Source organism: Bos indicus, chromosome 6, assembly GCF_029378745.1.
Source record: "Bos indicus isolate NIAB-ARS_2022 breed Sahiwal x Tharparkar chromosome 6, NIAB-ARS_B.indTharparkar_mat_pri_1.0, whole genome shotgun sequence".
NCBI lineage: Eukaryota > Metazoa > Chordata > Mammalia > Artiodactyla > Bovidae > Bos > Bos indicus.
The window spans coordinates 56,175,360-56,190,836 of NC_091765.1; the positions used below are offsets into that span (position 1 = coordinate 56,175,360).

Below are 15,477 nucleotides of genomic sequence, written 5' to 3' on the forward strand. Positions count from 1 at the left end.
ATCTTAAAAGTAGTTCTTCCCATTGAGATAATTAAAACTTGATTCTGTTGTTGTATCTAGACTTCTACTGGCGTAATATTAAAGAAGTTTAGTGCTTAAAGTAAGACTCCTGCAACATAAAATTATTTATTCTGGAACCTTGCTGCTAAGCTGCTGCTAAGTCACTTCAGTTGTGTCTGACTCTTCGTGATCCCATGGACTGCAGCCTACCAGGCTCCTCTATCCACGGGATTTTCCAGGCAAGAGTACTGGAGTGGGTTGCCATTGCCTTCTCCATCTGGAACCTTACAGAAGCTATAAATTTATGCCTAACTTGTAAAAGAGATGTTAAAACTAATATGTGATTTAAGTAGAGACAACAGAAAATTCCTTTACCTTCATATACTTCCATAAAAGTAAAGTATATTTCTTTATTACCTTAAATGAATGTAAATGTTGGATGCTTCTAAAATCTATTCTTTCTTGTGATGTCTATATTTTAAACTCTTGAGATAAAGTGAGCAAATTGGGAAAATTAAATCCCCTAAACACTTCAGACCCCTAAACTTATTATTTGATAAAATTCTTCACTAAGCAAAAAGGTACTGAAAATATAATTTCAAACAAAAATATATGCCTCTAATTTGTTACATAAAATCAGAAATATCATCATACAATTAATAAAATGCAAGTCATGAGTGTGTGAGTATAGATAAAGGAGAGATACAGATAGGTAGAGAGACACTAAAATTTGTGGCAACTTGGTATCAGGTATGATGGGACAGGATGTAAAGGACGTGGCAGAGCTACTTTATGTTTTAATGAAATACTAACACGTAAGCAATTCATTATTGAGAGAAAAATGTGGTTGTAACCAACCACCCTTGTTTAAAATTCTCCTAACATCAACTTGGCCTGCAGGTTAGAATAAGAAAATCTTAAGAAAGGAAAGGAAATCCTTAACCAATGTGTTTCTGAGATGATTTCAGTTTTTCTGCTAACAAACTGACAGAGAAATCACACTTACTTTCATTATTTTCCTTTTAGATTCCAATTTTAAGGAGTAGTGCATGTAATGAATGAAGCAATAATTCTGGAGAAAGTGATCCTTGTGATTGATTTAGGAGACATCTGCCAAGACAGAGACAAAGTAGGCTGCACACCTAGCCAACATAAAATCTATGACACAGGGCAACCCATAAGAAGTACTTGTAAGCCTAGGTTGCTGTGAGACACAACTGGAAGAAAAAAATTATGACTTAAGAAATTGATTTTAAAAACAAACAATATGCCAAACCTTCTTTAAAATGACAATCCTAAAAGAAGATAGATGCAGAACCAACCATAACCAAAAATATTGTTTTACTTTGACAATCTGAATATAAATCAAGCTCTAATTAAAAACATCCTGTTTTTGACCAAAATATATATATAAACTACTAACATGAAATAGTCTAATTAATGTATTTCCTGAGGGTGTTACTCTAAAACTTTTTTTTTTTTCACGCAGAGGGACATAATTTCCTGGTAGAAAGAACTGTAGCTATCATAATAGCAAGTTGCACACTGGTTTGGTGAGCTGAGGGGGACGAGTGCAGGGGCAGAGATAAGTTTCACAGTTCCCACGCTGTCACAGGAATGCAGGAGAGATGAGAGTGACACAAGAGTTTACTGACATGTTACTCTAGAGAATATTCCACCATCCAGGTCCCTGAAACTTTCGCGTAAGCTGCTTTCCATTGCTTGGATTCCCAGGTTTTATGAAAGGTGCTTTGTCTAGATCTTACAGAAGCTTTATGCTTTCATGACAGGATGCAGTCACAATTCCAGAAGAGGAAATAACAACAGGTGAGGCATCCCATGCCCAATCTTCCTACCCAGTTTGTAGGTAGAGCCAATTCACAGTCTGTCACTCAACCACTTCTTCTTGCCCTTAAACAACAGAAAGATTTTACTTATATGTGATCGCTCAATCTAACACTGATGATTTTTTTTTCCCAAAGATTAACAAAACTTAATGGTTTCCTTGCTTTGAATTATCCCTCAGGCCTACCTGTACAAAATCCTCTTCTATATTATAGTCTTTTAAGATCTTATTCTCATCTGTTTTTATTCAAGTGGCTAGTCTATTAGCATTCAAATAAGAACTAAGTTATTATTCTGTGTGTATGTGCCCAGTCGAGTCTGACTCTTTGTGATGCCATGGACTGTAGCCCACCAGGCTCCTCTGTCCATGGGAATTCTCCAGGCAAGAATACTGGAGTGGGTTGCCATTTCTTCCTCCAGGGGATCTTCCTGACCCAGGTATTGAACCTGCATCTCCTGCATTGGCAGACAGATTCTTTACCACTGTGCCACCTGGGAAGCCCAAGTTATTATGTCTAAGTGTGGGATTTTAAGTATTTTGCAACATGGAGCATTTAGAGACATTTTAGAGGAATATTAAAAACATGAAAATTCTCACCCAAAAATATGAAAATATCACTTATTTTCTAAAAGAAAAGCCATGAGAACCTTTAATATATTTTATAATGTTGACAGGACTTCGTTCATAAGCTCAAAACATTTATCTCAACATTAAAATGAATGAATTACAGAATTCATGAACTAGACCAGATTTCATACATTATCCAAATGAGAGAGTCTCAACATGACACCACTGACTTTTTCGGCCAGATTATTCTTTGTTGTAAAGAGATTTCCTGTGTATTGTAGGATGTTTAGCAGCATCTCTGGTCTCTAACCATTATATACCAGAAGCCCCACCCCACCCAGTGTGACAGAAATATCTCCAGATATTGTCAAATGTCCCTGGAGGACGAAAGTCTCCACCACCCAAGGGCTGCTGCTATATGACAGGGAGGACTGTAGCAATCATATGACTAGAGAGAACTTCTACTGTAATCCTTAAGCAGTATATGGAGGATGTAATCAAAATCATATGTAGGAGGAAGAAAGAAATTAAATAAGGTACAGATGTCGAATAGATTAATTTCTATAGCAAAATGAACACCTGTTCTATTTTGATGCTAATAAGACCAGAATGACATAGAAGTCTGCATTTTGTAAAAATACTTTTATGTAATTAAAAGATATGAAGGGCCGAGTTAGGACCCAATATTTATGCTTCCCCAAATTCATATGTTGAAACCTACCTACACAGTATTAAGAAGTTTGGGGCCTTTGGGAGGTAATTAGGATTAGATGAGGTCATGAGGGTGGGATCTTCAGGAATGGAATTCACGTCCTTGAAAGAGTCACAGAGGGTCTTCCCTGATGGCTCAGTGGTAAAGAATTCGCCAGCCAATGCAGGAGATGCTGGGTAGATACCTGGTGGGGCGGAGGGTGGGGGGAGATCCCCTAGAGTAGAAAATGGCAACCCACTTCAGTATCCTTGCCTGGGAAATCCCATGGACAGAGGAGGCTGGCAAGCTACAATCCACAGGGTCACAAAGAGTTGCATATGACTTAGCAACTAAAGAACAACCACAACAAAGAGTCACAGAGAACTTGCTTCCTCCCTCTGCTCTTCACCCTGGGAGGATACAAGAAGTCCCCTGTCTATAGCCTGGAGGAGGACTCTCACCAGAACTTGGCCAGGCTGACATCTGATGTTAGACTTCTAGTCTTCAGAATGTAAGAGATTAATTTCTGTTTATGAGCCATCCATCTGCAAAGCAGGAGACGCAGGAGACTCAGGTTCGATCCCTGAATCAGGAAGATTCCCTGGACAAGCAAATGGCAACCCGCTCCAGTATTCTTGCCTGGAAAATTTCATGGACAGAGGAGCCTGGTGGGCTACAGTCCATGGGGTCACAAAGGGTTGGACATGACTGAGCGCACATATACCATGAGCCACCCAGTCTACTGCAGTAGCCAGAACACACCAAAACATTATCACAAAAACAGAAACACAGACTAGCTGGTACAGTTAAGAACTTACTGATTTGTCACTACTAGTTAAGAGTCTGCAATCACACCAGTTAGCTTTACCACGTTTAAGAGCTGTACCAACCTCCCCAACTTTTTTTTTTTTAATTAGAAGTAAAACTAACCTGTACTCAAATCCAGTATGGCAAGTCACTACATACAAAGGGGCTCTGTTCTGAGAGCACACTCACAAATCCAGTTTGTTCATAAGCCCTACAAAGTTAGCCTAGGTACCCAACCCAATGAGCTATACAGTACTGTACTATAATAGGTTTATAATATTTTTTCATGCAAATAATACATAAAAAGCAAACTCAAAAATAAAACATTTTTAACCTTACAGTACTGTACCTTGAAAAGTACAGTACAGCACCTTGAAAAGTACAGTACAGCTGGAATACAGGGGCTGGCATGGAATAAACAGGCAAGAAGAATTAACTGACTTGAGGAGGAAGAAGAGGTGGGAGATGGTACAGCTGAAGGACCATCAGCAATAGGAGACAGAGGGAAAGCTGAAATTTCACTCATGCCTGATGATGGCACAGGTTCTGGTTCCTTGCTGGGTTCAATTCCACCTACTCTCTTGAAAAAACAATCCAGTAATGTCTGGGTGGTAGCTCTTTTTTTTTCTTCTCATCATAGGTGGCATGGTGGCACTGGACTGCATTCTGAATGGCTGTTGCAAGATTTGTGTACCGTTCTATATTGAGTCTGTGCCTTAAAAACAGTTACTCCTCTTATAAAGAAAATCCCTTGCCGTTTCCTGAATTGTGACTCTCTTCAGTTCTTTAATTACTTTTTCTTTCTCTTGTCTCTCTCCATTGTTTCTCTGGGACTCCAATTCCATCAGGTGTTCATTAATAAGCCTCTTGTGTTGACAGCAAGGAGTTCAATGAAGTTATCTTCTTGCAGATCTAGCTTCAGCTTCTCGCTGAGGGTCACTAAGTTGCCAAAGATTGACTCCTCCTCTACCTTCTCAAATCCAAGAAAATCATGAACAAATTGTAGGCAAAGGTTCTCCCAAACCCCATTCATGGTGACAGCAGTAACCTCACGCCAAGGGAAGTAAAAAAAAAAAAAAATGAATGGCCTTGTAGATGTTAAGAGTCCTTCCGAAATTGTTTCAAGGTTGTTCCTGATTCATCATTCACCTTTACTGCCTGATGAATATTGTGTCATAAATAATATTTCTTGCAAGTTGCTATAATGGTCCACAGGTTGGGTGAGCAACATAGTATTCAGTGGAAGATGCACTGCTTTGAAGATGGGATGAAAACTGTCCATGAGTGGGGAGTGGCCTGGAGCACTGTCAAGCCACAAAAGAATGTTGAATGGGACGTCCTCCAAGTAAGATTTCTATCCCTTTGGGATACTGTGGTGGAAAAATCAATCTTGGAAGATGCCCTGTGTAACCTAGGCTTTGGGGTTACTCTTCCACACAATAGGAAGAGAGCTCCTGGCTTTATTTTTAAGGGCTCTTGGGTTCTCCAAATGATAAACTAAGAGAGGTCTCCGCTTGATATCACCAGAAGCATTGCCACCAAACAACATAATTAGCCTATCCTTTGTTGCTTTACAGCCTGGCATCAACTTTTCTCCGTACAGATGTAACTTCAGTCTGGCATCCTCTTCCAGTACAGCCCTGTCTTATCCATATTAAAAACCTGCTTGGGTAAATATGTGTCTTCAGCAATAATTCCCTAAAGCATTTCAGGAAATTCCCAGAAAGCTATCTGCACTCACTGCCTAGTGACTTTTATGTTGTGAAGGTTGGCTCTAGCCTTGAACTGATGAAACCAGCTGTTGCTAACATTAAAAAATGCACCCTCTAATTTTCACAGTATTTCTTCTTCAAGCCTTCATAAAGGCTTTTCACTTTCTCTTGAATCAGCATTAAACTGCATGGCCCTCCACACTGATGCTGATCCTGCATCCACACACTGAGAAAGTTCTCCATCTCCTCCATCACTCTTGCACGTTTCTTTGATATTATCGTTGACATCATCGCACAGCAGACGTCACATGTTCCATGATCTTGTCCTTGCTCTTTAGAATTGTGCTGACGGTCAAACAATTCATGTCGTAAGAATGAGCGATGTCTATCATCTTTTCACCTCACTCCACTCTCTCAATTATTTTCACTTTTGTTTCCATGGTTATCACTTGGCACAGAATAGCAGTACTGTTACATCACTGCTATTTTTAGGCTTGCTTCCAGACACCCTGGGCTTGAAATAAAGATACTGTACTACTGTACTCTATGCTGCTAAGTCGCTTCAGTCGTGTCCAACTCTGTGCGACCCCATAGACGGCAGCCCACCAGGCTCCCCCGTCCCCGGGATTCTCCAGGCAAGAACACTGGAGTGGGTTGCCATTTCCTTCTCCAATGCATGAAAGTGAAAAGTGAAAGTGAAGTCGCTGAGTCGTGTCCGACTCTTAGCGACCCCATGGACTGCAGCCTACCAGGCTCCTCCGTCCACAGGATTTTCCAGGCAAGGGTACTGGAGTGGGGTGCCATTGCCTTCTCCGACTGTACTGTATACAGTACAGTAAAGCACACAAAGCAAAACCAACGGTAGAGGATGTACGCATGTGGCAGTGCACGCCAGACACATGAACTAACTTACGTGACTGGACATGCAAAGGCACATTCATATATTTGAAAGTTTGCATCTTGCAGTTTCATATGTAGGACACTTACTGGATTTAATAAATATGTGAACTGGAGGCAAGTTACTTAATTTCTTTGAGCTCTTTCCTCATTTGTAAAATTCAAATGATAATATAACTCATGGAGAAATTAAAAAAAAAGTTTTAAATGAGTTTTGGTATGTAAGGAGCTCAGTTAATAAAATACATGATTAATAAATAGTAATGGTTATTATGAATATGAATTAGAAAAGCTGTGGTAAATTTCATCTAATAAAATTTGAATCCTCTGCTTTCAGAGTTGGTTTATAGACTGTGTGGCAGGAAATCTCTTTCTAATCTGTCAGCTAATGTCAACATAACAGAAAAATCAAAGTTTCAAAATGAAAGTTTTCTGAGATGTCAAACAAGTTCAGAGAGTGTCTTCCATAGTTCCCCCATGTTAGCTAACTTCTGACTTAACCTTACATGTGTACATGTCTTCTCCCAGTTGGATAGAAAATATCATTATTAGAAGTATTTTTTTATATTTGTTTTCCAATATTATGGCAAAATAAGTGAGGATTTTAACAAGCACACAATCTCAGAGCTTGTACTTCTTGAATGCCCAGAGAACTTTCAAATGTAAACATAACTCAGGATGATTCACCATCTATCCAAAAATTAGGAAAACACCCAAGCATGACAATAAAACAAACAAACAAAAACTTAAAAAGAAGAATCATTCCTGCAGAATCTTTACCTTGATACCATCAAAATAACCACCTAATATCACAGTGCTACCCACCAGGAAAGTCTGATCGTGGCACTTGGTCTATATATTCTTCTTTCTATTCTGCAATAACATGTGAGTAGATTCTGCATTTAGCTACCCATTTTTTACATTTTCAAGTAACACCTGTGCCATAATAATTGTCCTTTAACCACTTGAATTTTCAATCATAGTTGGAATGTGAAATAGCAGCACCTACCATTATAGTGTTTAATTGTGTCAATGGTTAAGAATCTCTTCACTACAAGATAAGCAGAGCCAGGTTCAGCTAATGAACTCCATCGAAGCACCTGTTCCAACACATTTTCTGTGTAGTGAAGAGGACGTTCTGCAAAAAAAAAATAAATAAATTACCAAAAAAGTCTTAACTTTTTTTGATTATAAAATTTAAAACGTCCTTTTAAAAAGCTCTGTGCATTACAAGCATGACTGTATCTTATAGTACACAAGAATAGTGCTAGGACTACATACAGGATACCTGGAACAGCATTAATCACATAATAAAATTCACTGTATAAATAAATCTGTACAGGGACATCTGTTTGTTAGTAAACTATAAGGTGTTATTCTTTAGATGGGGCTTCCCTGGTAGCTCAGCTGGTAAAGAATCTGCCTGCAATGCAGGAGACCCCGGTTTGATTCCTGAGTTGGGAACATCCCCTGGAGAAGGGATAGGTTATGGGCTCCAGTATTCATGTGCTTCCCTGGTGGCTCTGACGGTAAAGAATCTGCCTGCAATGTGGGAGACCTGGGTTTGATCCCTGGTTGGGAAGATCCCCTGGAGGAAGGCATGGCAACCCACTCAAGTATTCTTGCCTGGAGAATTTCCATGGACAGAGGAGCCTGGCAGGCTACATACAGTACATGGGGTCACAAAAAGTCAGTCACAACTGAGCGACCAAGCACAGCAGAGCATAGCATTCTTTATATAAAAATCTCAGGAAAAAAGCTACCTTTCTATAAAACAAATTAGTGAATTACTCTACTTTTTAATTTAAACAACATTCTAGTTTGCTTATAGAAAAATGCCTGTTTGCACACACAATTAAATATTTGTAAAAGTACTAGTAATTGGCCCAGTACTAAGTATAAATCCTTTGTTTATCCCAACAAGGCTAGCATAATTTCTGATCAACACTAGTGAACAACTTATAGCTGATAATCAACTTATATGAAATTATAAAGTATAACTTCAAAAAGAACAGAATATAATCCTTATCAAACAGTACTGACTAATTTCAGTTTAACTATTAGTGGAAATATCAATCAGAAACATGCAGCAATATTATCCATTAACAGTTCATATAATAGGCTAACAAGCAAAAAGTTGGTCACATCTTTACAATTTCTCCTTGATAAATACTCATCCATATATATTCTGTTTTATGCAACCATACTTTAAAATATATCACAAGTTCTTAACATAGAGTTAATTAACCAAAAAACCCCATAGGTTTTTAGAATTACAATCAAATTTCATAGCAAAGTTTTTGCTGATCAAAATATGCATGTGTGTGTGCATGCGTGCTCGGTCATGTCTGACTCTCTGCAACCCCATGAACTGTAGCCAGCCAGGATCCTCTGTCCATGGATTTTCCAGGCAAGAATATGGAGTGAGTTGTCATTTCCTATTCCCAACCTCGGGATCAAACCCGAGTCTCCTGCATTGGCAGGTGGCTTCTTTCCCACTAGTGCCACCTGGGGAGCCTGGTCAAAATATGCTAATCACTTAATAAAATCTTGTAACAGAAGCATATGCTGGGGGGGAAAAAAATCAAGTCTTTTCATAGTGTACTGAAAACAGCATAACTGAAATAGCAAGAACATAAACTCTAACGTGAAGATGTTGATGTAAGTTTGCTGGCACCACAGCCTTTATAAGTCAACTCAACTCTTTCATAACCTCCTACTAGGGTTTTTGTTTTTGGTTAAAGTAGTAATGCCAACAACAAAGTCTATGTCAACAGCATCACACTTGTATATTACCCATGTATACATAAAGTCCCAAGTAATAAAAAAGACCAAATGTATCACATTCTCTTTAGTACTGGTCTCCCTTTTATTAGCACAGCATTCTGGAACTTGTTTTTTTCCTTCCAGTGTAAATAACTAGATTTTTTGCTTTCTATTCAGTACAGTGAAATGCAGTTCTGCATTCTGTGCATCTTGGTGTAAGCCTAGGCTTTGTGAGGTGATTGCAAACAACAACAACAACAAAACACAGAGCAACTAAGTCATACATCTTGGAGACAAACCTATTTCTTATTTATAAATATATCTCTTTCACAAAGCAGAGTGCTGAGTACATAATAGATGTTCAATAATAAATACTTGGGGAATAAAATACCTTACAAATTTCTATGGTAATCCATAAATTAACAGTAAATAATTGTAAATGGATCAGCCGACATATATACTTCTTTGAAAATCAGGGAAAATCTTTTGTGCTACTTTAATCCTGTTTTTTAAAATAAATTTATAAAAGGTTTGGCAAAAATCATGGGACACTACTTGAAAACTCGGGGATGCTACTTACCCTGTTAACAGTTGCCATTTCTAGAATACCAACTATGTATCAACATACTATGCACTGGCCACCTTACATCAATTACTGTTTTCAACTCTTAAAACACTTTTCATTACAAATTATCATTATTTATATTACATGTTAAAGAACCCAAGAATCAGAGAGATTCATCTACTTGCCTAAAATCAAACAGCTGATTCAAGTGAGGAACAGAGATTTGATTCTCAAATCTATCTGACTTTACAGCCCCAAGCTCCAAATCATAACTATTACATTTGGTTTTATTTTGTACAGATATGTAAACCTCCCCATGATGATTTTCACATATGTAATTTTGGGGAAAAAGTATCAACTCACCAAGATATTTCTGAGGACAAAAGGTAATATATGCAAAGTGAAAAACAATGCCAACTGACACTTTCTCCTTCACTTTCCTATCCTTAGTGAGAAGACAGTAAGTAAATAAGATAGTTTCAACATCCTTTATGTCAAGAAATTTATCATACTGCAGTTGGCTTGGAGGTAGGAATGCTCTTCTTACTGCAAAACTACCTGGATTGAAATAAAAAGCTTACTCTCCTTTATTATAAGAATTTGTAATGACACTTCCAAATATTAGAACATTTGTATTAAAGAGGGTCACTATTACCAGTAGATACAACAGTGATACCTTAAAGGTACTCTTAGTTATACTGAAATATATCACAGCAGAGGGAGAAGCAAATATAGATTGGCAAAAATTAGCCAAGTATGTTTTTCACATCAGTATTAATTCAAGAGAATGAAAATCCTGAAGATCCAAGTTCCTGCATAAAAATTGAGCTGAAAAATAGGATGAAAAGATAAATACTTATTAGACTGTCAAATGACACAATTATAAAGGAGTTAAGAGACAGGAAAAATGGACTGAGTCATCAAATGTTGTTGGAATATAAATTCCTACAAGTAAACAAGTTTTTGTTAACAGTTACATTTACAACCATCTGTCACGATAAATTACGTAAGTCAGCTGGCATTAGGGTATTACTAGGGGAAAAAAAAACAAAAACCCGATTTGTACACTGTTTATCCCTGGAGGAGGGGATGGCAATCCACTTCAGTATTCTTGGCTGGAGAATCACATGGAGAGAGGAACCTGGTGGGCTACAGTCTACAGGGTCATGAAGAGAGGGACATGGCTGTAGTGACTTAGCATGCACCCACTCACACTATCTAGAGCATTAAATTTTTTGCTGAAAATTCAGCGTGATCATTTAAGAACGGTGTGGAGGTGGTTCTTTAGCTAGCTAGGTCATGTTCTCAATATTTTAAAATCTTGTCTGTAGAATTAAAACTGGCCGGCCTCATTAAACAGAGAACTATTCATTTCCACCTGAGACAATTGGTGTTATCCTTAAATTTCTGGCAGTAACGACATAGGATTTCCAGAGACTTCCTTAATAATTATAATTTTAGTGTCAAATCTAGAGCCATGCAAGTCTCTCAGAGGATGACAGCACCCTGTCAATCAAGAGAAGGACCAGAAAGACTCTGAATAAAAATGAACTGATCTTCCATTTCATGGTAGATACGAGCAGGAAGAGAACATTTTGTTATGATGCTGCTATGTAGAAAGTAGCTACTTCACCAACTTGAGCCTCTCAGTGAGGAAGCCCACTTAAATGAGGCCCCTGAGCAGTTAACTTTTTTCAGCATAGAAGGAGCTAAGGGGTAGAGTGCTACGTTGGTAGGATACCGGTTCATTCTTAAAGTGAAGCATTGAAATACCAGGAGTATGGTAAAAAATGATACCCTCTCCCAAGGTGGGTTTCAGCTTGTCCTGGCACCAAGACCCACTGGTGGCAGTGTGTCAAGAATGCCTGGCATCTTTCAAAGGATGAGACAAAGAAAGGCTTGTTCTCTGTCTAGCACAAGTTTCCAATGTCTCAGACACTCATTTAGAAGGAAATCCTACTTATAAACTAACAGCTTAGAATCTAACTAGCCTTAATATAAATTCTCAAAATATTTTATATGGATTTAACATGATGTATTTTCTCCATGAATCTTGAGTACTACAAAAGCAAAAAAAGAAAAAATAATAATTGTGCTTTGTCAGAATTTTGCTAAGAGTTGTTTACCACCTGCTGTAGCTTGGCTGTTTCCCCACTCCCCCAGTTCATAGGTTGAAGTAATTCCCAATGTGACAGTATTAGATGGAGGGGCTTTGGGAGGTGATTAAATCATGAGGGTGGAGTCCCCCTAAATGGGTTTGTTGTTGTTTAGTTGCTAAGTTGTGTCTGACTCTGTGACCCCATGGACTGTAGCCCACCAGCCTCCTTTGTCCATGGGATTTCCCAGGCAAGAATACTGGAATGTGTTGCCATTTTCTTCTCCAGGGCATCTTCCTGACCCAGGGATTGAACTCGTGTCTGCTGCACTGGCAGGCAGATTCTTTACTGGTGAGCCATGAGGGAAGCCCCAATGGGCTTAATGCTCTTATATAAAAGGAATCCCACAAAGTTCCATTTCATCATGTGAAGATTCAGTGAAAAGATGGCCATCTGTCATCCAAGAAGCAGCCCCTCACCAAGCAACAAGTCTGCTGGCACTTTGGTCTTGGACTTTCTAGCCTCCAGAAATGTAAGAAATAAATTTCTCCTGTGTAATTCTGTTGTGAAGTGAAGTGAAGTGAAATCTCTCAGTCGTGTCCGACTCTTTGTGACCCCATGGACTGTAGCCTGCCAGTGTCCTCCACCCGTGGGATTTTCCAGGCAAGAGTACTGGAGTGGGTTGCCATTTCCTTCTCCAGGGGATCTTCCCAACCCAGGGATCGAACCCAGGCCTACCCACATTGTAGGCAGATACTTTACTGTCTGAGCCACCAGGGAAGATCCCAATTCTGTTATAGCAGGCTAAACAAACTAAGACACCATTTCACCAATGATGGCAATTCTGCTAATGATACATGAGTCACAAATTGACATGCTTATATCAGTCTGAATTTGTAGCTATCATATCTATGATAATTCCATTTATAAACTTAAGAATCTATTTTCATTATCTTCAACCATATAGAAAGGTCAGAGCACTTACATGGGCTTCCCTGGTGGCTCAGATGGTAAAAAATCTCCCTCCCTGGTTTTGATCCCTGGGTCAGGAATAGCCCCTGGAGAAGGGAATGCTACCCACTCTAGTAGAGTCTCTCAAGATAATAAAGGGAACAAACAAAATATCTATTATACAAAGGAGGCATTGGAAATGACTAGGTAGAGAACTATGGTTTTAAAGTTTACAGGCAGTGAAAATAAAATCCAGCACTTTTGGTTCACTTGCTTATTTATTCATTTACTTATTTATTTTTGGTTGCTTTGGTTACTTGGAGTATTTATATTTACATTAGATAAAGCACCAATTCCTTGCTGACATTCTTCCTATCAACCACAATCTTATGGACTACCAATGCCTTCACTTATATCTTCTTTTTACATTTCACTTTATCTTCCCTGCATGTTACTAGAAATAAAGCTCTTAATATTTCAGAAGGTCAGGTGGCTCCACAGGTCCCATCTGCTCCAGTAAGTCAACATAATCACAGGTCCCTTTGTTGCTTTCTTAGCTGTGTTCCTCTAAAAGCAGTGAAAATAATCTTAGTTTTCTCTTTGGGAAATTTCAACTTGAATGGTTGACCAAACATTAAGACCATGCCAAATTTGAATTCCTAACTCCATCAGATGTACTCTTTCTTGATGTACATGGGGTGTTCCTTTGATTATATATCTGGACATTTACCAGTCAAAACAGCTTGAAGTCTCCTAGTCTTTTTATAGTTTCATCAACTTTTCTTTAATTAGAAGGAACCAAAAAAAAAAAAAAAAACAACACCTGACTCCAGTGTTACCATTTGTGATATACTAATTGGCACATGCAAGTTGATAATTAGTCATTTTCAGGATAAGCATCCCTTCATTTTCCCAGAAGAAATTTAAAAAGAGTGTTTCCAGATATAGTGCAATCTCTGTACCAGCTATATATATAATTCCTTCCTATCTTCACCCATTTGGATTATTCCTCTCATTTTGGAGAACAAATGCCCAAAGGCACAGACCTCCAGAACTGAGAGATGGGGCTATCCTTTAACTCAACCCTTGAGAGAAACAAGGGTAGGGAGAGGATGACTACCCCAAATCCATGATTCATTGTTCTGCTGTTGACTTCCTAAAAAATCAACAGCAACAGAAGCATAGAGGAGACCATCAGCTATCTAAGAGCTAAGGAGGCCTTTGAGATCTCCCAGTGGTTGCTCGTCTACAAGCATATTTGTAAACAATGCCACTGTCAACACTGGGCAGCAGGTATCTTTTCAAATCACATTTTTATCTTTTCCAGATATGCACCCATGAGTGGAACTGCGAGATCAGACAGTAATTCTATTCTTAGTTTTTTTGAGGAACCTCCACACTGTTTTCCATAGTGCCTATACCAATTTACATAATCAACAGTATATGAAGGTTCTTTTTTTTCTCCACATCCTCACCAACATTTGCTATTTATAGACTTTTTGATGACAGCCATTTTGACAACTGTGAGATGATATATCACTGTGGTTTTGATTTAGCAATACATTTCCCTGATGATTAGTGATGCTGAGCATCTCTTCATGCACTGGTCAGCCATCTGCATGTTTCCTTTGGAAACATGTCTATTCAGATCTTCTGCCCATTTTTAATTGTTTGTGGATTTTTTTTTTTTTTTTTTGCTATTGATTTGTAGGGGTTATTTAGATATTTTGGCTATTAACCTCTTAACAGATGTATGATTTGCAAATACTTTCTCCCATTCTGTAGGCAGTCTTTTCATTTTTGTTGATGGTTTTCTTTGCTGTATACAAGCTACGAAGTTTAATTCAGTTCAGTCGCTCAGTCGTGTCCAACTTTTTGTGACCACATGGACCGCAGCACACCAGATATCCCTGTCCATCAGCAACTCCCGGAGTTTACCCAAACTCATGTCCATTGAGTCGGTGATGCCATCCAACCATCTCATCCTCTGTCGTGCCCTTCTCCTCCTGCCTTCAATCTTTCCCAGCATCAGGGTCTTTTCAAATGAGTTAGCTCTTCACATCAGGTGGCTGAAGTACTGGAGTTTCAGCTTCAACATCAGTCCTTCCAATGAACACTCAGGACTGATCTCCTTTAGGATGCACTGGTTGGATCTCCTTGAAGTCCAAGGGACTCTCAAAAGTCTTCTCCAACACCACAGTTGAAAAGCATCAATTCTTCAGCACTATTTATTTTTTCTTTTGTTTCTATTGCCTTGGAAGACAGACCCAAAAGATACTGCTACAATTTATGTCAAAGAGTGTTCTGCCTACATTCTAGGAGTGTTAAGGTTTCAGGTCTTACATTTAAGTCTTGAATCCATTTTAAATTTATTTTTGTATACAGTGTAAGAAAATGTTCTAATTTGATTCTTTTACATGTGGCTGTCCAGTTTTTCCAGTACAACTTATTGATGAGACTGTCTTTTCTCTAATAATGAAAAGGTTTTAAATTATTTTAAAATAATATGAACCTATTTGTGATTTACAAAGATAATTTAGGCAGTAGTACTGACAGTTATCTTTTACTCACAAATAAAG

At 38.4% G+C, this 15,477-nt stretch overlaps 1 protein-coding gene across 6 annotated transcripts in view; it reads right to left on the minus strand.

Moving 5' to 3' along the window:
* Nucleotides 1–15,477, minus strand: part of ARAP2 (ArfGAP with RhoGAP domain, ankyrin repeat and PH domain 2) — a 197,782-nt gene that overhangs the window by 36,090 nt on the left and 146,215 nt on the right. For 3 of the 6 annotated variants that reach the window (XM_070791264.1, XM_070791262.1, XM_070791263.1), the window contains one exon: nucleotides 7,530–7,658. In XM_070791264.1, coding sequence (XP_070647365.1) covers nucleotides 7,530–7,658 — 129 coding nt within the window. Of the gene's footprint in view, nucleotides 1–1,006; nucleotides 1,111–1,143; nucleotides 1,912–3,627; nucleotides 5,969–7,529; nucleotides 7,659–15,477 lie in introns of those variants that run through there. The other 3 variants (XR_011567142.1, XM_070791265.1, XM_070791267.1) reach the window with 3 other exon arrangements.